This window comes from Cyrtonyx montezumae, unplaced genomic scaffold (genome assembly GCF_038088225.1).
Source record: "Cyrtonyx montezumae isolate F1298 unplaced genomic scaffold, pur_monq_1.0 scaffold_3, whole genome shotgun sequence".
Classification (NCBI taxonomy): domain Eukaryota; kingdom Metazoa; phylum Chordata; class Aves; order Galliformes; family Odontophoridae; genus Cyrtonyx; species Cyrtonyx montezumae.
The window spans coordinates 57,986,827-58,008,458 of record NW_027072034.1 but is presented as its reverse complement, the minus strand read 5'-3'; the positions used below and the strand labels follow the sequence as shown (position 1 = coordinate 58,008,458).

Genomic DNA, 21,632 nt, shown 5'->3' with positions numbered 1-21,632 from the left:
TCTTGAACCTTGCACAGCTAGAAGAGTGGAGATAAAGCATTCTGGTCCGTATCATACTATTTTTACATGGAAGATATCTGGCTGAAGTAGCCAGTGATATCTTGGTGGAAGCTTTCTCAGGGAAATGAGGATGTTGCTTGCTTAGTGGTTTAAAATAAAGCATTACACAGTCATCTATAGCTCTCAGAGACACTCCAAGCAGCTGGTTCAGGTCATGCTTAGCAGATAATGACACTACAACCAGAATCCTTTGCCTGCACTCCTTTCCCTGCTGGCTCTGGAGTGGGATGGATGAGGAAATGTATCTTGGCCTGCCCCTGTTCTAACACCACCAGAGTCCCTATAGAATTGGCCATAATGAACTGCAAAGAGATCCCTGTCCAGGGACTGAGTAGATATTCACGCAGTAGAGTAGTACCCTACCATTGTACAGTCAGGGACAGACTCCAGCTGCTTTGAAGGTGTCTGTTATTCTGTGAGGCTGCAAATGTGTGATGCCTCCTACACCCCTGTGGGACAGCACACATTTCTTGTTGTCCTCATTTCCTCACAATTGCCTGGAGAGAAACATAGTGTGCTACTCGGTCTGCTCTGAGGACAGAGTGAAGTTCTGAACAGTGAATTTCTGTTGAATAAACTGCTGAGAGGCAAAACAGAACTAGAAAGCTCGACAATTAGAGCCTTTATTCTCATACCTGTAATGCTACATTCTGCCTTGCTCAGTACCCAAGCTCCCTCCTCTTAGGTTCCAAGCCATCAATCATTGAGTAACTGCAGCATGGCAAGGAAACTCTCAGAGCTAGGTGTCTTTTGACATTAATGCGCCGAACAATCTCCCTCATGCATCTATCAAACATTGTGAGCAGTAGTTCATATTTGGCCTAAAGAACACCAGATATTTATTTGGTTTTGAGATGGGAAATTTTGATATGTCTTTTTTTATTCCAAAGTTTGGGGGCTCCGAGGTAGGCTTGGCATAAATAACTGCTGACAAAGCAGAAGAAACAGCACATACCAAGAGTCAATTTAGTTGAGCAGTTTTCTCATACCCTCAGGGACAGACCTTGATACTTAAATGTTTTGTTTATATTTTCAGCCACCTGTTTTATATACATATACTTTACCTGTACAAGTGGATAAGATGTGGCTTTGCCATAGAAAGTTAAAGACATCACTTCTAACTGATGCTTACGTGCCTGTGAAGTGCCAAAAGCCACTTCCCTGTAATTCCTCATCAACCTCACACTAGTCTTTCTAAGTCACACAAATCCCCTTCCAGCAGTGGAGATAGTTTATACTTGTTCACATTTGGATGGCTGGTGATACTGCATCACTAGAGACTTTTATTACTGAAAGATATCCCCTGGTCATTTTGAGTGAACTCCATATAGTTTTCTATGTCACAGTGATGCACTGCATAAAACCAGAAGAATATGGGAACAGGAAACCACAGCACACACTTCCCACTCTGCAGTCCTCAGGTGAAAGATGTTGTATGAGTTTCTGGATATGAGTGACTGTGATTATTTACCACTTTATTTATTTCTATATATTTTATTTTGGTTGCTTTGCAGTCATCAGAAAAAACTTGTCTGCTGTCTTTTCAGCATCACAGATTGGGCTGTTGGGAACACATTGCTAACCAGAGGATAATTTTGAAATGTACAGATTGTTTGGCCTGTTGGATCCTTAAAAATAAAAAAGATATAAATAAAAAGGGGGAATATGAGGGATATGACAACGCTAAAACAGCATTGTCAAGGCCTTATATTAAAAACAAGTTTTAGTGACCAAGGAACATCCTTACTGCTGAAGTGAGAAGGGCTTTGTCTGGAAAAAAAGTCACATGAAAACTCCTGGAGGTATTTTGTATTTTTTTTTCAGTAGATGTTCTTCTGATCTACTTCATATGATGCTTATCTATGTGAAGAAAAGAATTTCAGGAGGGATCTTAGTCTTGGCTGTCATAAAGCCTTGAGAGCTGTGTGAGTTCACAAGGGTCTCTAGCTCTCTATTCTAGTTGTTATTATTTAAATGAAATCATTAGCACATATTTTTAATGGACCTGCAGTATCTGGTGAGATTTTGCCTCTTGGTTCCTCTTTTTTATTTCCAACAGATGATGTACTGAATTGTGTATGCAGATGGAAAGCTTGGTAGGAAATAGTTGGGTACATAAGGAAGGGATATAGGGTAAGGTGTACTTTCATGGACCAAGTGCTTTCATATGTAGTCATGTTTGTATTTACTGTGAACAGTTTGTATGATAAAATATTCAACATTAGTTCAGGCTGTCTTTGTAGAACAGCTTGTTCCTGCATATGCAGAAAGAAAAGTGACTGTGGAGAACAGAGTGACTGCAGGATTGTCTCAATGCAGTGTGCCTGTGGGGAAGACATCCCGCCTGAAAGCAACATCCCTCCCATGGGTATGGAATCTTCTCAAATGTCATAATGTCTCGTTTCAATAGACCAAAATTCTCATATGGGCACTTTATCTAGATTATAAACATTTATCTGCTTTTAACCTTTCATTTGTCTTTTAATTAGAGTATTAATTGCTTCTTCTTTGAGGTCATTAGAGAAGTGGCAGGTATTGCACAGCTCAATTTATTCCTTTGAGGTCCTAATTCAAATGTCACCAGAGACTGAGACCTACTTCATGAACATGGTAGAACTTTGGAACAGGCTCAGAATTGTATGATAAATATTTAATACTCATTAGTAGGGAATATTTCTGAACCGAATTTCTATCACTGATGGCTTTTGAATTCTCTAGTACCATTTTATATCTCTTTCAAGCATAAAAGAATGTTAACGTGTAAGGTTAAGATTCATTTTGTGTGTTCTTGTGTTTCGGGATCTTTACTAATTTAACAGGGTTTTAGAACTCTGTTGCATCAGTGTTCAACTCCTGAGATGAGAGTCTTAAAGTGGGTTTTGAGCACCATTTTAACCCTAGAATGCAAATGTGGAATTTTCATTCAACTGTATCTAATTCATTTGCAAGTTGGAAAATTACTACTGGATCTATTTTGTTTTCGATATGAGTTAGACCTTTGCCTCATTATTCTTTGCTACAGAGAGAAAAACAATCCCAACAATTTCATTGTAAAATTTGGACCAGTTTTTGTTCTTCAGGATCTGGAGAAGGCCGTTTGTGAATGGTGGGCTTGTACTCTTTCTGCACCTGCTGCTCTGATGTCTCCCCAAAAGATGATGCCTGTCATTGCTGGCCTACTTTCTGCCCTTTCCTGCATTGCAAATTATGATGGAAGTGCTGCAGATGAATATTTTGCACTGGTCTTTACACACAACTCTCATGCTTCTTACAGCCTTCATCTCTAAAGGGAATATTCTGCAGAATGGTGTGGAAAAGTTTGAGTTGCTGCAATAAGAATGCACACCATAAGCTAGATCCACAAATGTCACCTGGAAAGTACTGAACTTTATTAATTAAGTTATGGTGAAGTGCAAGACTGCTATAATGCAAAGATAGATGTTAGCTTTTCTCATCCCAAGAGATCCTGCTCTTGATCGGTAGTAGGTGAAAAACATTTTCCTCAGTCTGCAAAGCTAAACCTCGTTCACTTTGCAGCTGTGTAGACATGTGTGTACTCAAAGAAGATCTTTGACCAGAGAAAGTCTATAACTGGCTTGGAACCTTTGGCTTTGAACTCATCTACACTTTTTCACAGCATCTATTATAAACATACTGATAATTAAAAACTCTCATTATTATACTTAAGAAAGAAAGAAAGTAAGAAAGAAAAAGAAAGAAAGAAAGAAAGAAAGAAAGAAAGAAAGAAAGAAAGAAAGAAAGAAAGAAAGAAAGAAAGAAAGAAAGAAAGAAAAGAAAGAAAGAAAGAAAGAAAGAAAGAAAGAAAGAAAGAAAGAAAGAAAGAAAGAAAGAAAGAAGAAAGAAAGAAAGAAAGAAAGAAAGAAAGAAAGAAAGAAAGAAAGAAAGAAAGAAAGAAAGAAAGAAAGAAAGAAAGAAAGAAAGAAAGAAAGAAAGAAAGAAAGAAAGAAAGAAAGAAAGAAAGAAAGAAAGAAAGAAAGAAAGAAAGAAAGAAAGAAAGAAAGAAAGAAGGGAAAACCTACCACTGTAATTAAAGGACTACTGGAAAAAGAAACTTAGAATTATGAAAGTGATGTGGGGACCTTTCCTATCATGGTGATCTAACTGTAGTAAAGCTAATACTTCTTATCCAGGAGGGAAGAAATTGAACCTTACGTCTAGTTAAAAAGAAGTGCCAGCCCAGTTTAATTGGACTGGCTGAGTCTTAAATCTTTTTTGCTATGGTGGTGCCTGGCAGCTCTGCCATAGTCAGATTGATTTTTCTCCTTTAATGGTAAGCTCCTGTCTCTTCAGTTCACATTAGTCTGCATCAGACAGAAAGGTGGAATAAAAGTTGTCAACCCTGATGTGCCTTAGGGCTCCCCCCAAAGATAAACCACTTGACACTATTGCTAGATACAAGGCTATCTGCTGTGATGATAACAATGATGATGATAATAACAGTAATAATAACTGAACAACTGTAGATAAGCAGATCTTGTGTAGCACATTTGAATCATACAAAGACTGTCCAAAGGAGAGAGAAGCAGGCAACTGCAGCAATGTTCAATACTCATCTAGGCCTTCCTCACTGTTTAGAGGAGAAGAAAGATAAAAAAGGAGACTGTGGCAATGAAAAAAATCCAGGAGAAATAGTAAATTCTGATTTAGCACAATCTTTGGACCATTCTTCAAAGATCAGTTGTCTGGTAAAGTGCTGCCTCACAATTTTAAGATATTCTCTTGCAGCAGACCTCCTGGAGCAAAGCTTGGTTGCACTGACTGGCTGGTTGCACTGACTGGCTGGCTGCCTGACCAGAGCAGAAGACTCATACTCCTTACCCAGTTTTCAGGTATATAAAACACAATTGCTTAAATGGTGTTATGGGAGAACAATGCAAGTCTTCAGCTGGACGAATCATTTTTCAGTGCCATTCAATTCTTCACAGTTACCATGTGCTAGTAGAAGTAGCCTTGCAGACTAATAAGCAGTGAATGATTTAGACTGGAAGATATCTATAGAGTCAACTGGTCCTACGTACTGCACAATGTGTAGCCAAATAGCTCAGGTTGCTCAGGGCTTATTCAGTCAGGTTACAGGCACTTGCAGGGATAGCAGTTCTATCCTTCTGGGACCCAGCCATAATGGTAAAAAAGGCTTTTCCTGATGTCTAATCATGTACTCATTGATTCTTGTCCCATCATTTTGAGCCTCTGAGACATGCCTGTCTCTATGCTCTCTTTAAGGTCTTATTAGGGCTGTTCAGACAGAAGTAAGATTACCCTGAAGGAAAAGGATCTGGGGGTGCTGATCAACACTTGCCTGAACAAGAGCCAGCAGCAAACCCTAGTAGCCAAGAAGACCAATGGCATTCTGGCTTATATCAGAAATAGTACAGCCAGTGAGAGCAGGGAGGTGATTGTCCCCCTGTACATGGCACTGGCGAGGCTGCACCTCAGGTACTGTGTTTGGACCCCTCACAACAAGAAAATAAGTGGCCCATGACAAGCAAGACAATGTGGCCTGGAGCATGTCCAGAGAAGGTCAATGAAGATGTGAGGGGCCTGGAACACAAGTCTGATGGGGAGTGGCTGAGGAAACCAGGATTGCTTAGTATGGAGGAGGCTCAGGAGAGACCTCATTGATCTCTAAAACCACCTGAAAGGAGGTTTGCAAGGTGGGAATTGGAGAGGAAAAGGACCTGGGGGTGTTGGTTGATGCTCGGCTCAACATGAGCCGGCAGTGTGCCCAGGTGGCCAAGAAGGCCAACAGCATCCTGGCCTGTATTAGAAATAGTGTAGCCAGCAGGAGCAGGGAGGTGATCATCCCCCTGTACTCAGCTCTGGTACGGCCGCACCTCGAGTACTGTGTTCAGTTTTGGGCCCCTCACTACAAGAAGGACATTGAGGCCCTGGAGCGTGTTCAGAGAAGGCCAACAAAACTGGTGAGGGGTCTGGAGCACAAGTCTTATGAGGAGTGGCTGAGGGAGCTGGGATTGTTTAGTCTGGAGAAGAGGAGGCTCAGAGGAGACCTTATTGCACTCTACCACTTCCTGAAGGGGGGCTGTGGTGAGGAGGGGGTGGGCCTCTTCTCCCTGATAAATAACGACAGGACGAGAGGGAATGGCCACAAGTTGAGCCAGGGAAGATTTAGATTAGACCTGAGGAAACATTTTTTCTCTGAAAGAGTGGTCAGGCACTGGAATGGCCTGCCTAGGGAGGTGGTTGAGGCACCATCCCTGGCGCTGTTCAAGAAGCGTTTAGATGAGGTGCTAAAGGATTTGATTTAGTAGTTGGATAGGAGGATGGTTGGACTAGATGATCTTATAGGTCCTTTCCAACCTTATGAACTTATGAACTCTTCTCCCAGGTAGCAGTGATAGAACAAGAGGGAATGGCTGCAAGTTGTGCTGGGGGAGGTTCAGGTTGGAAACATTTCTTCTCAGAAAGAGTAGCAGTGGCATAGTCTGCCCAGGGAGATGGTGGAGTCACCATCCCTGGAGGTTCTCAAGAAATAAGCAGATGTGGTAGTTAAGGACACGGTTAGTGGACATAGTAGTGATGGGTCAACAGTTGGACTAGATTACCTTACAGACCTTTTCCAGCCTTAATGATTCTATGATTCAGTTTTTTGTACTCAAGCTCCAGATGCCTTAGTGGCCCTGTGCTAGACTTGCTCTGTAAGACCAAGTCTTTCTTTTACCGGAGCATCAAGAACAGGACACAGAACATCAGATATAGTCTCTCTAGTGGTGAACAGAGGCAAACAGTTACTCTCCTCAGACTTCTGTATAATACCTTCACTAACACAGCCTAATAACCAGGGGGCCTTGTTTGTGATAAGGACTTATTCTGGTGTGTGTCATTCACTCTAACAGCTTGTGCTAAGAGCAGTAGTTTAATGATCTGCTTAGCACTGTATCTACAGAGACTTTTATGCATTTTACTCCAGTGAATTCAGTGTGGTCAGCAATATTCACTATTCACTGTATGTGTGAACCTGAGCCCACTCATCTCCTTGGGAAACCTGCATCTGAGGGCTGAAGTAGGCAGAGGTGTTTGACAGTTTCCTTACTCATTTTGTCTTTTTTTTTCTCTTTTACTTTTATTCTTATCATAACGGTGATGTCAGGGACATGCTGGCCTCTTCCAGCTCTTTTTATTAGCAGGTATAAATTCTATGCCAAATCCCTGGGTATTTGGCTCCGTTAAGTTAATTTGGCCATTGCTTTGAGCAAACCTGAAGTAGATGGTATGGCTTCAGTGTCCCCTTCCCTTGCTATGACAGAGAGCTGCAATCACACTGTCATAACTGCATGATACTGCCTTTCTCTAGTGCCCAAAGCATGAGATATAGTGCTGATCAGTGCTGTCTTGGGAACCTATTTGTACAGTTCCTGGCTTTGTAGCAGGGAACTGCTGGGAAGAGATTGGAAAGTTACAACTTGGCATCATTTGCAGGACAGGAAATCCCCTGGAGTTTTTTACCCGTCCCACTATTTATTTCTCATCAGTGGAGCTGATCCAAACATTCCCTCTAAATATTGTTGGTAAAAATTTTTTTTATTATTTCTCAGAAATCTTAAAGAGTTTTTTGATAACCACTGAAATATTTTTTGTAATAAATATCTTTTATGTTTAGTACATTTTCATATCTTAAGTGTTTCTTTAAATCAAGTTTCTTTATTTCAATGAGTTGTTTGAATGGAATATCTCCAATTTGATAATTCTATTCTTATTAGAATCTTATATTTCTAAATTTTTATTTTTATATTTTTAAAGTCTTCCACTCCAAAGAAATACCAACAAATGAAAGTTGTCCAAATCAAGAAGAACAGATATCTTGGAAAACTTTTTGATTTCTTTTTTGGTAATTCTCTTAGGAATGGCAGGAGTGAGTGAGCGAGCATAAGTGCAGCCACAAGGCTGATCACATGAGCTCTTTCTCCCTTTCACATTCATTGCCACAGTGGCTGCTATCATTCCTTGAAGATATTTTCTCCTTTTCCATCTCTTTTAACAATGCAGTAGGTCTGGAGAGGGGAGGACAAGAAAGGTGAACATGGGTTTTCTGGCTGTCATACACATTGCCAAGAGGAGGAAGTGTTTCTTCTTTTTTTCAAAATCTATCCTGCTTGTTCATCAGTCTTTTAGGATGTTACAGTTACTACTCTATTCAATTTTGTGAAAACTTTCTGTTGAAGGTGAATGACCAATGTGCTCATGTTCATCAGGAATTGATATAAACATCTATAAATTCACAGAGATCTTACTGTTGTCAAGAAATGTAATGTAACACATTTATCCTTTGTTATAATTCAGTGAGACTGAAGAGGAGAAAATGATATTATACAGCTGGGAATAAATAGGCACCAAAGGGACAAGTGAAAAGATCTTCTGGAGGTGTAGGCAAAAACAGACATTGCCAAAAGTACTTCCCAAGGTTTAGAACTACAGGCTACTTAAATATGCCTTATATCTGGAGATCAAACACAAGAGAACAAGGTGATCAACATGAAAGAATCAGTTCATTTCAGAAAAAGTTCCAGGGTTGAGATACTGCCCTGATTCAAATCAGTGTGTGTCTAGGATTTCATCATAGTGCTCAGCAGCCTTTGTTTTCTGGTTGATAACTACCTCAGATGGTCAAAAGCAGAACTTTAAAATAAGAAATTTTTGTTAATTTTTGTTATATTTTTTCCAAAATCATCTGCTTCCATGCTGGCTCCTCACTTAACATCATTACAAGGCTAAAAAGACAATCTGAACAAGCATAAATTAATAGCCATTATCTTTAAATGTGCTCAGAAATGCAAAAGGTTCTTCATAGTCCTGAAGGAATTCTTAGGAGTTCAGAAATGACATCTCCACTTTGGAAGCATGGGAGGTGTTCAGTCAGCTAATTTTGCTTTGGGAATTCTTTGGCCCAAATAAATGGCTGCTGTGCTCTTTGTCTAGCATCATCTGTTTTGTTCAGCAATTAGAGATCTTTCTGGTCAAGACTGTGTAGACTCAGGAGACGCCAAACACAATACAGTACAGATCAGCCCATGCTTGCTTGATCCCCTAAGTTATGCACATTCTTTGAAATCTGATCTTGGTCAGGATACCCAAGAACACCACGGCATCATAGAATCATAGAATTACTGAGTTGGAAGTGACCCTGAAAAGCTACCTGGTTCAACTCCTCTGCAATGAACAGGACACCTACATCTGCATTAGGTGCTCGGAGCCCCATCCAGCCTGATCTTCAGTATCTGCAGGGACTGGGCATCCACCACCTCTCTGGGCAACCTGTTCTAATGCCTCACCACTCTTATCGTTAAAAATGTCTTCCTTATAACCAATCTAAATGTCCCCTCTTTTAGTTTGAAATTATTTCCCTTTATCCTGTCCCAATAGACCCTGCTAAAGAGTCTGTCCTTTCTCTTAGGCTCCCTTTAGATACTGACAGCCTACTCTTGGGTCTCCCCTGAGCCTTCACTTCTCCAGGCTCCAGCTCCCTCAGCTTGACCTTGTAGGGGAGGTGTTTCATCTCTTAGACAATTGTTGTGACCCCGCTCTGGATGTGCTTTGACAGGTCTATGTCTCTCCTGTACTGAGAACTCCACATCTGGACCGCCTTCGCAGGTTCCTTATTTTCTGTTAAAATACTGAAATACAATGTTGCTTGAAGATTTGCTGGAAGCAGCGTTGTTAATCTTCCTTCTGCTAGGGATGCAGCAGCATGGCCAGCGTTACATTACAGATCTTGTGATTCCTTTGTCCGTGGAGATCACGATTGCTGCAAAGGACAATATATGCAGACCCATAATTGGGAAGGAATAGTGAGTGCAGAAATGGTGTGTATCTATCTCTGCTTGCCGCTGTGCTAGGAAAGGAACAGTGCTGACAGTGGAGGTCTATGGAAGCATGCACAAAACTTAGAAATACCCTTTTTCTGTGTCCTACCACAGTTTGCAAGGGTACAATGTGCAAAATGAAGATCTTCTACTGAAAGTTTTGTGTTCAATGCAGATTTTTAAAACAATAATATCTAATTTGTGACAATTATTTCAATATAGCAGGGTCTGAAACCTGCCTTTTATAGAGTTTACTTTTTAGCATCTGACTTGCTGCTTGAATCTGAATATCTAAAGGTTTAGGGGTGAGGGAGCAGCTGTTGTTGTGAAGAACCGAGCAATGAATTGGTGAGAAAGACATGGAAGATGGATAACAGGAGGTTATCAAACTGTGTAAAATGTTTGTATAGTATCATTATTCATAGAATGAAGCTATTAGAGAAAACATGTAATTCCTTTTCCCCTCCATCCCTGAAATCGATACAGGCACTTGCTCCAAAATTTTAGTTTAGCCAGCATTTCTCTTTTTTTTCTCATGAACTTTGCTCCCTGGCTTCTTGCCATTTTGTGTACTGTTTTGACTCTTACTGTGAAACTGTAACAGCTCCATTTAAGTCTTATATTTTCCTTCACCTTCAGGAAGCTTCCCAAAAAGAAACTTTGCAATGAAATTGGAGTGATTTTCTGTGCCAACATTCAGAACTCCATCTCATGACCGCAATACTTTATGGTAATAACCCTAACTTTCTGTGTTAAAATTAATAACAATGAAAATTATTGCTGAATTTGAAAAAATGTAAAGGAGAGCATAGCACATAAGTGAAAGAGGTTGCTGGAAAATACTAGGGAGGTGGGGTAGAGGTGTAGATGAACTTAGATGTCTAAGCCTAGCTCGTAGCACCCAAGTGATGTAAAGACAGAAGGAAAAAAGTACAGCCTAAGGACTGGAGAGCAGTTGTATTTTGACCATTCCTGAAATGGTGATGATACAGTGTAAATAAAAGCCATTTATTCTTAAACCTGTTTAAGCTGCATGTCAGTCAATGTATGTTTGTCACGTCCTGGAGCACAACAATCTAATCTACTCTAACCAGTTGCCTTGCAGAAACACTTGCGTATGAGAAATCCTGATTCCTTTTTTGCCTTTCATCTACATCCCCTTAAGAAGTAATTTGAGAGCATAATCATCTCTTCTTTGAAGAGCAATAAAAAATTCTGGTGAAAAACTGTAACCCAAGCAAGGCTTATTTGGAGGGAGAGAGAGCAAGGTCTGCTGAGATGTTTTGAAAGGTTGGAACTGCTAACATACATATCAAAGGGAGATATTTGTTAGGATTGGGCAAAAATAAGGGGCAAATTTTGCAATTCATTAGAGTGAAAGCAAAAAGACAACAAATCAGTCAATCAAAGGGGCTGTAGTGAAGAGTGGGAACAACTTTATACAATGTTTGTCTAGTCGATAGCATCATTTACTATATAAAAAACCATCAGTGTGAACATTTTATTGTTTTCTGCACACATTTTCCACAGCTGGCGAGCATGTTTGTTTATGTATATATGAGCCATTCTGCCAACATTGCTCATAACCAGCCCGTGTGTCAGAATTATAAATGCACCCTACTGCAAGTTTATTTGTAAAACCATCCATATAAGCCTGAAGTTCTACGCCTAGTTTCATAGCTTATTTTCTTGACAGTTATAAATGCGCTGATTTTTTTTTCTTGTCCTTTGATAGTGTTTCATTTTTCATATTTTATTTTTAGGCAGAGGGAATTCCCAGAGTGTCATCTAGTGCACCCTACTGGCCAGACACAACTTCACCAGGTTTGTGGGTTTGTCTGAGTAGTTTGAAATCCTTCATAGTACTTTCCTGAGTTGAAAGAATTTTTTGTTGTTGCTGTTATCATTATTTTGCAGTGTAGTACAATTTTAGATGAGGGTTTTGATCCCCATTGTTTGCAATCCAGAAACCACATTAACACCAAGGCTGTGGGCTGTTTGGGACAGTCCTCTTTCTCCCTTTCCTTTATTTATTTATTTTTTTAGAAAATTCCTCTCAGGTTTTCTCTTTCTCCCTCCTGGTTTGTCTCTCATCTCATATATCTCACTTTCCCTCTTCAACTTCCCAGTTTCAAATGACTCTCAATTTCTTCATCTTGTTTTAATTTTCCTACATTAGAATTCAAATTCTGGAAGTATCCTTTATTTTCTTTTTTCAAATGACAGATTTGTTTATCTTAATAAGACCTCCCTCAAAAATAGACTTCACTTGGAGAAAATGGCTTTAAAATATCAAGTCTATTGTAGGAAAGTGGCTATTAACTTGCCATAAAATGTGTTAATTGTAGATTTCATAGAATCATAGGACCGTTTGTGTTGAAAGGAACCTTTAAGATCAAATAATTCCAACTCCCATACTACAGACAGGGACACCTCCTACTAGACAAGATTGCTCAATTCTTTTTTGAATTTGAGAGAAATACAGAAATTATTCAGATCCAAACTTTTGTGCATACTGTTTAGGGCAGACAAGGTTCAGGATCTTTGAGCCCCTGTGTTCTGTTTTTCATGGATTGAAGAATTATTTACTCAAATTTCACTGCAATAAAACTGTGTAGTCCGACAAATATCTTAATTGATCTCCAGAAAAGAAAAAAAAAAAGCAGTGATGGCATTTTAATATAAATATTTTGAATGGCAGATTTCAAATGCTGAGGAATAGAGACTGTTGTGTTGGTCTTGCTCTTTTCCTTTAGTAGATCTGCATGTTGCATTACACCTCTCCCATAAGGAGTGAAAGGATGCTGGAATCCTGTTGTCTCAATGCCACAGCTATATTCTGACACTAAAACATACAAAAGTGCCTCAAAGCACTTCCCTATTAAAGGTGGATGTTATTTTTGTTATTGCTGAGTTGTACTGATTCTTGCATCTTACTTGCACTCTTACCTTGCCATTAGCAGAATGGAAAGAGGAACAATGGTTGTAAAAGCTGGAAGTAATGGATATGTCCATTATACAGGGGGATGTTTGGTTGGACTTTTGCACCTCCATCCTGAGGGGTCGACATTTGCTTCACAACAGCCTAATATACTTCACAGTATAGGGCTGTGGAGAGCTGACTTCACTTCTCCTTGAGGAGTAGCAGCATAGCCCACCAAAATGAGAAGCACGAGGTGCTGCCTTTTCAGCTGAGTCACCAGCTTTTGTGGTAGGGGTTGCATTAACTTATTAGCTGTGAGCACTGCAGAACAAGTCCAGAGACACTCACCTACCATTGCTTTTTTGGGTGTTTGAGAGATGTGTTGGTATTAGGAAGGACATAGGAGTGAATGTTTGTGAAAGTGTTATCCTTTGAACACAGAGGGATTTTTGAGTAAACAAATAAGGAAAACTGCACATTGAAAGGATCCATAATATGTTCATAAAAACCAGTGTTATTTTCAGTTCTTGCTGAAAATATTCAATATGAAGGAGTCAGATGGACATCATATTTTGTTAGAAGGGACTTTGTGAATCTTCTACCCTCAAAATAACCCTTATGGTAGAATTAACATAGTAGAGGAAAAATTAAAAAAAAATAAAAAAATAAAAATAAAATAAATAGTGGAGGTTCAGTGATATTCTTGGTTGATATTTCGATTTCTGCCTTGGAAGATACATCTTCTGCATTTTGTATCTCAGAAAGTACAGTGATGCTTCCAAGGGGAATTAGGGTGTCCTTGAATTGATATTTCTTCTAAATTTTGGTTTGGCTAATAATTTCTGTTTCCTTTCATAATGTGTTATTCTTCATTTCTACTCCTAATGCACACTGCAAAATTTATATGATGCTACATAAGTAGTTATGTTTCATACTAGAAGTGGCTGGGCTTTTGAATCCCTTAACAAGGGAACTATTATATAAGGTGATACCATTTTCTCAATAAAACTTTAAACTCAGTAATAACAATAATTGATAAAAACAATAGCAAAAATTTATACTTAGCACTTCTCATTAAAAGGATAAATGCAAGAACTTATCTAAAGCTCTGAAAATTTAGAAAGGATTGTTCTCGTGATCAGAATTGGAAGTGACTTTTTCTAATGCACAGAAGATAATGCTATCAATCTGTGTTTGATGCATGCAAGGTGATACTGAATGATGTCGCTGCTATAGCTAAGGACATAGTTTCTTAGTTTACTTGTCAGTATTTTTTTATCCCATGACTTTGAGCAATGTTGAAAGGTATGATGGGTAGTATGCTGGAGATTTCTGCAATAAGCAGCTTCTCTTGATGCTCTCACTCTATATTTGGTATGAAAAGGAAAACTGAATATATATGGCCTAAATTCTTTTTCAGTATTTGCAAGAGTGTAAATGACAAATATCTGTAGAGAAAAAAAAAAAAGGAAATATTCTTGTTGTAGAATGTTGGTCTGGTTGCATCTTCAACAGAAGTAATCCAATGCACGTGTACTACCACACAAACATGTATTAGAAATTGTACTAGTAATTATGAAAATACTATTCCTGATGACATAGTTAAGAGGCATTATACAATGCCCTCCCCTCATATCTCATGCAGCTGCATGCCAAAGAGGTGTCTCCAACAGAATAGACTGGAGCAGCTGAAAATGTGGTGGGGTAACAACTTTATCCTGGGCAGTTTCAGTAGATTTCCAAATCATTACATCCTGTCTTTCTATTATTATGGACTTATACCAGAATTATATAATTTTAATATAACTTCGTCAGTCTGAGAGATAGCCCTAACTGCTGGAAGCTGATAATGACTGAATGGAAGATGGGATCAATATATTAATATCAGAGCAGCAAAGGAAAGAACAGAGGGCTGCGTAAGTGTGCAAGGGTCAAGAGGAAGTAGGGATAAGAAGGTTAAATAGTGAAAAGCTTAAAGGTTTAAGACAACAAGTCTACACTTGATGTACTGCAAAAGTATACATAAAGAGTATACAGTCTTTTGATCTTTTATACATTTTTAGTGAGATGCCTTTTACACAGATTGCTCTGAAGGTAGAGTCTCCTAATTTTTTCCATGGGAACTACAACTGATACAAAGAGCACAGTCACACTATTTGATAGAGCAAATTCTCAGCTACAAATCAGTATTTTTCAACACAGCCACCACCACTAGCTATGTGTTTTTACCAGTAATGAATGAAAGTATGCTTGAAAAATCTTCACCAGTGGAGGTGACCCATTGTTGCCACTGGTGAAATGCACCACCCACCCCTTACTGTGGTCATTTCCACTGACTGATATACAGAAACATTCAGAAAGTTGATGAATGTCAGTGGGTCCCTTTTTTTTCTGCATGGAGGAATTCAGCAACACACCTTTGCTTCATGGGCACTTCCATGTCAGATGCCATTTTGTCAGTATGCCTCTCTGCTGCTGTCTTTCACGTGAAAAAAAAATATGTATATATATGGGATATTGATGGGAAGATTCAGTCTCTACTGCCATGCCATCAACATCCCTCTGTGGTGTTATGGAGCATCATAGCAAAATGAGATGCATTACTTTCGGAGCAGCCCTCAAATATTACTATTACTTGCCAAATCTTCTTTTCTCTCTCTTTTTTTTATTATTATTATTATTTTTATGAAAAACGTGTCATTTAATAAATATTGAATAATAATAATAAAGAAAGGCTTCTGTTCCTTGGGATGTCAAGTTCATCTAGCTGCAGTTCAGAAATTGCAGAATGTTTCAGCTACAAACAGCAATTTCTTCATCTTCTCATCCAAAAGTGATGCGGATGTTTGAAATCTCTATGCTTACTGCATGTATCAGAAACTCTAAACATTTAACCTCCTTGATTCCTTTTCATTGCCACCTACCTTCTGGAAAATGTGGAAGCCTTGCATTTACCTCTTCAGATTCTCTGCCAAGTTCCCTTGAATTATATTTTACTTCATTTTTGTCTCACACGTTTATTACATGGTGACAAATGCAATTTTATTCTGACACCACATAATAGATGTGTGAAACACACACACATGTTCTGGTAAGAGACTGCTCTTTATTTCCTGGCTCCAGTTGCAAAACATGAGTCAGGGTTAGGAAGGTTGTACTTGTGTCAGAGAAGTGTAATCTGCATCTTCAAACTCTCCTAGCTTTTACAGTAGTAGGGAAGATGGCAAATCTGGTTCTTCTATTTTTCTGCTCACTATTTTCCCCTTTCCAAGCACATCCTTTCTTCATTTCCTAATCACCATTCCCTTGTACTGTTTATGTTTGTTCAGTTCAGAATGTGATGCTGTCATTAGCAGGAAAAATATCTCTCCTAAACCAAGTATATCAGCATTCTGACTGCAGTAGGTACACCATTTTCAGACAAAACATCCTCCTACTATTCTGGTTTTAATGCAAAGAAGAAACACTGCTAGTCCATTTACTGTGAATTCCAAATAGTATTTTCTCTGCATAAACTGATATTGATGTTCTGCTGTATAATTGCAGGTAATGACCAAACAATCTCTCTACAAGACTTTGGTGACATAATATGCCTTATTTATACATACTAGAATTAAGTGTTCTGAACACTTCTGCAGTGTGTAGGAGACATAAATGAAATACAAAATCAGATAGATCATTGGGGAACTAAGGTGGAACAAGCCCCAAGTTACAAGTTAAAAAGCAGGTAAACAAAGAAGTTAAAAAGAGAAAGCTAAACACATCATCTTTTTTGACTGGATCCAAACAGGCTAGGAATTTAATGTGGCGACCAGTTATTTTGCAGCTACCCATGGGTGATTGGAAGTAGCAGAAACTATAGTACTTCCATGTTAATCATAAACAGTTTCAAATTGATTTTTTTCTAAAACATTTTATCCCACAGGATCCTAGTGGTTGAGTGGCTTCTCCAATAGAGAAATCGTTCTCCAAACAAATAACTGCATGGCATACTGTGAAAAATTTAGAAAATGAGAAAAACTATCCCATTTTCCAAACAGAGCAGAAACAACACTAATTTCATTAGGCAAGATGGAACAGACAATTAAACTGGGCACACTTTTAATTTCAAAGCTAACCAGATAACTGATGCCTTTTGCAAATGTATCAACTATTGAAATGATTCCTTTAAACTGAAGCAAAACTGCTGATTTTCCTTTCTAAAATTAAAGCATTTACCTTACACAAAGTATAAGAAATGTTACCTGTTGCCTCCACCATTCCTTCTAGGATTACAACAATTTCTAGCTCCTCTTTGGGCAACTGGGCTTTGGAAATCTCCCAGAAAGGACTCTGCTGGTTAATTTCATGGCTGATGATCAGTGGTGAAACCAAAAAGAGACGATCATCCCCTGTGTAATAACCTACGTTGATATCTGTCTGGTTGAGCGGTATAAATTCCCCCTCCTTTGTCTGTTTGGATTTGATCAACTTGGCTCGTATTGATGCCTCTACAATGTGTGAATTCCTAAGGTCTCCTACTCGGAACATCAGACATAGCTTTCCGTCCCGCATGGAAATAACTGCATTTGTAGAAAAAACCAAGGTTTCTGCCCTCTTCTTGGGTTGGGATATTTTCACAAACATGCAGCCAACCATGAAGGCGTTGACGATGGAACCTAAAACAGACTGAATTAAAAGAAGAACAATTCCCTCGGGACACTTGTCTGTGATGACCCGGTAACCATACCCAATGGTAGTTTCTGTCTCAATTGAGAATAAAAAGGCTGAGACAAACCCATTGAGGTTGCTGACGCAGGGAGTCCATGTGCTGTCCCCTATATGATCCATATCTCCTCGCATGTAGGCAATTAGCCACCAGATCATTCCAAAGAAGAGCCAGGTCACTGTGTAAACCATGACAAAAATCAACAAGTTGAACCTCCACTTCAGATCGACTAAAGTAGTGAAGATGTCAGTCAAGTAACGGTAGGTCTCTCTGACATTCCCATGGTGGACGTTGCATTTTCCATCTTTCCTAACATACCTCTGGATTTTTCTCTTGGCACATTCTTTGTTTAGATTTTTTGGCAGATCCTCTCTAGCTTGTTTGGGTAACTTTGGCTGATGAATAGTGACAGGGCTCTCTATGTCCTGCTCCATTGAGTCTTCTTCCAGTACGTTAGCTGCCATTAAAAGCAAAAAACAAGAAAAAGGCAGGCATTATTTTTCTTATTATTTTCCCAAGTTAACACACAACTTCTCCCCATATTACCAAAATGATATCACGATTAATAAATAAAAGTATTGTCCTTGTTTTTTGCTCACTTATTACATGCATAATGCAGAAGTCAAATGATGTCAAGCATCCTCAATTTATTACTAAATAGAAATACTTTAAAAGCAAATGTTCTTTTTTCGTATCTATCAGGTCATCTAATCTGCACCCATACTTAAATTCTGCAAGATGTATTAAAACAAATTTTTCTTCCCTCTGTCCTCCTTTACAGTTTAATAAATGATTATTATTTTTTTATGCACCAAGAAAGATCTTCTGGGAGATAGCTGATATAAATGAGGAAATGAGTTTGCTTGAGGGTTTCCATCAAAACGAGCAGAGAAAATGAGCAATTGTTGAACTATTTTTTTTCTCTGAATTGCATTGCTATGGGGAAAGTATTAAATAAGTTTCAGAGGTTTAAAAAAACAAACATTTTTTTTTCAGAATGAGCCGATCTTACTCCTGTTGAAGGAAAGGCAGGATTTCATGCAATATACACCAAACCCAGTTCAAGTGCATTTCTACAGAAAATCAGTGTCTTGCTGATACTGAGACAGGGAACTGTGTGTCCTTCTCCCAGTAACGTAAAACATACAGTACTTCAGAACATGATTTCATTTGAATTCTTTATGCCTGTGGCTTTAATTCAAGTGTTCCTTTCTAATGACATCAGCCTACAGAGTGTTCCCCAGTTAAGTGTCTTATAAGAATATGAAAAACAGAAACAACAGTAACTGTCATTTTTCTCTTTTGATTCCCAGGCTCTTGAGATAAACAGCTTCATTCGTTTACAAGATTTTGCTCAAATACAAGAAAAAAAGAGTTTACTGAGGAGAGTGGCCTCCTCCAGGAAGCCAAGGATCTTGGAGAGGTCCAAATTTTCACATTTTTGGCTCTTGTCCGACCCAGTGGTCATGTCTCTGGCACCCCACAGGCTTGGGGTCTCTGCTTGGCTGTCCTGAGCAATAGATTCAAATCCATTCAATGTTGAGGAGCTACTAGGGAAGGCCTGGACTCTTATCTGGAGGGAGGACTTGCACAAGGGACTGCTCTGGATGGGTCAGTATGGCTCAAGGAATGTTTTGATCTCACAGCAGCAAGTATTACATGAAAGACTGTGGAATCCCAAGATAGCTGTGCATTTTTCAAGATGTGCACCTTCATCTCTGTGGAGAAAGGCCCCTATTAAGTTTTAGGAGTGACTGGAACAACCAAGAAAAAATGGGTTGTAGAGCGTTTGTCTTATCTCCCGGCCTGCTCCACTGACAGCCAAGCCTCTGTTCAGTCCTGCAGCCTTTTCCAAGTTAAAATAAAGGCTCAAAGGCTGACAGTAGCATGGAAACATGGAAGCAGTTATATATTTTAAACACTGCACTCCACCCTGTGTCACTTTTTTAGTTTGCTACTGTGTCGTGAGAGCACTATTCAGGCTGATTGTAGTGGCAGCACTTAAAGTCGTGTCCCAAACCAGTCAGTTCTGGATGAACTTATCCCAGTTGGTGACAGTGTGCCTACTTGGATTATCACTAATGCTAGATAATGTATGACGAAATAAACACAATAAAAAGGCCTTAAAGGAACCTAGTGAGACAGACTAAAGAAAAAGGCATAAAATTTGAAGTTAGGGCTTCACGCTTTATGCTTAACTCCATTGTGCCTAAGGATATTTCAGTCCAGAGGAGCTATCACATTGCTGCAGTAACAGACCCCTCAAACACTCACGAACAGCCTACAAAAGCTCTAGTTTTTGAGAATTTAATGCAATGTATGTTAGGTGAGTAATGCTGGTTTAATGTGTTTCATTATATTTAATGCATTGTGAATATTTGGCTTTCCCTTTTGTGTTAGAGGACAAAGATATGGTGCAGGTGTTCCCTGCTGCATTTCAGAATGTATCTTCTGCTAAAGGCAGCCATGCCCTAGACCTTACCACCTGAACATCTCTTACCAGAAGCTGCGAGGCATATTAAAAACCTTAACAGGACAGGGAAGAGACATAAGCATTGATTTTATTTGTGGCTTCAGGAGAAATTTGAAGGGGTGTACCCATCCAAGGATAGCTACCAATCATACACTGCACCCATCTAGCCTGCTTTGCATGTTTATTTCTTACAGAAGTACTTACTAGCAATGAAGCATGTTCTATTCATACTGCATTTTTTTACCAATGCTTTCAAAATACTGTGTGCTGATGAAGCCCTTGTGCAACATACCCAGTGTTACTTGCCTTTTACAGTATGTGAACAGTTTTCTCAAGCGGCTGTAGGTTTTGTAGCAGGAGCACAGTGCTGTCCCAGCACATGGTGGTGGGCTGGCTCTGTCACTGTAAGTGGTCTAACGTGTGAGAATTTTCCTCAGCCTTGGGAGACAGCACCAGAGCTGGCTTCTGCGTGGATGTGGAAAAGGGCAGCTTTTAACCAGCAGATCCGATGGCTGCATTTAATCTAAGTCTCTTTCAGTATAGCACCTCACTAACACTTACAGACATTGTAATCTTCCCGGAGGCCTTTGGCTGTTTTGTCAACTCTTCAGGCTGTTTCCAGTGCTGTCATTTCTCAAATCCCAGGCAGTCTCAGAGGAGAAAAATTTAGGCAGATTTTTTATTTATTTTTTTCTCTTATGCAAGATGCCCTTTTACGCTCCCCCTCACCCAAATGCCCATACTCTAAGACCCCCAAAATACCAGAATGGGGTGCTTTCTAGATCGTGATTATTGCTCAGCACTCTCACCCAGACTCAGCTCTAACTCTAGAGTGAACCTTGGTAGCAGTAGCTCCTGAAATAAGTGATCCAAGGACTGTGCATCTATGTGTTTCCATGGAAATGCTTGATGAATAAGTTTTAAACACATGGTCAGGTTCCTGTTCACCAGTGAGGCTGAGGAGCTGCCACATATTGATGGTGCTTTTGACACAAAATTCTCTGACTAATTATATTTTTACTTGATATCAACCCAATTGACTTATTTATTTCATGTAATTTTCTTTTTGGTTATATAAGGGCTGTCATAGTTCCAGGAACAGAGGAGTGAATAGCAGCTCTCTCACTTGTGAACTATTTTTACTATCTCTGTTTTTCTTCATGACAAAAATATATGCACATTATTAATCTGCACAGGAAAAAAAAATCAGCAACATTTGAACATTTCCCCCTTTCTCAGTAAACATTATGTTTGTCTGAATGCAATAGCCTGGTATCGATACCATGCCAATTTAGAATATTCTGTTCAAAATACTTGTTCCAATGAGCCCTTCAGGCAAATACATAAATCATGTATGGGATTTCTGTGACTGGCTTGATTTTCCAGCAGATGACAAAAAGAATTTCTCCTAAAGAAGTCCCTGAATTCATGCTTCATCATAGCAGTATGTACTGGCTACATCGGCATATTAAATGTGCCCGTGCCTATTTTTTATCATGGAAGATAAATGTAAGGGTACAGCCCACACTTGTACTATTTATCCCCATTTGTTTTCAAAGCAGGGTAGGCTTATACAATGTGCTCATTGGAAACAATCTATGTTCCATAATGACATAATGACACCTGTAA

The 21,632-nt window shown here is 39.1% G+C and overlaps 1 protein-coding gene across 1 annotated transcript in view; it reads right to left on the bottom strand.

The window, feature by feature from the left end:
- The window catches only part of KCNJ6 (potassium inwardly rectifying channel subfamily J member 6), a 108,426-nt gene that overhangs the window by 21,356 nt on the left and 65,438 nt on the right, over positions 1-21,632 (bottom strand). Inside the window, exon 2 of the mRNA XM_065741758.1 lies at positions 17,067-17,987. Within this exon, the coding sequence (XP_065597830.1) occupies positions 17,067-17,987 (921 nt within the window). The remainder of the gene's footprint in view (positions 1-17,066; positions 17,988-21,632) is intronic.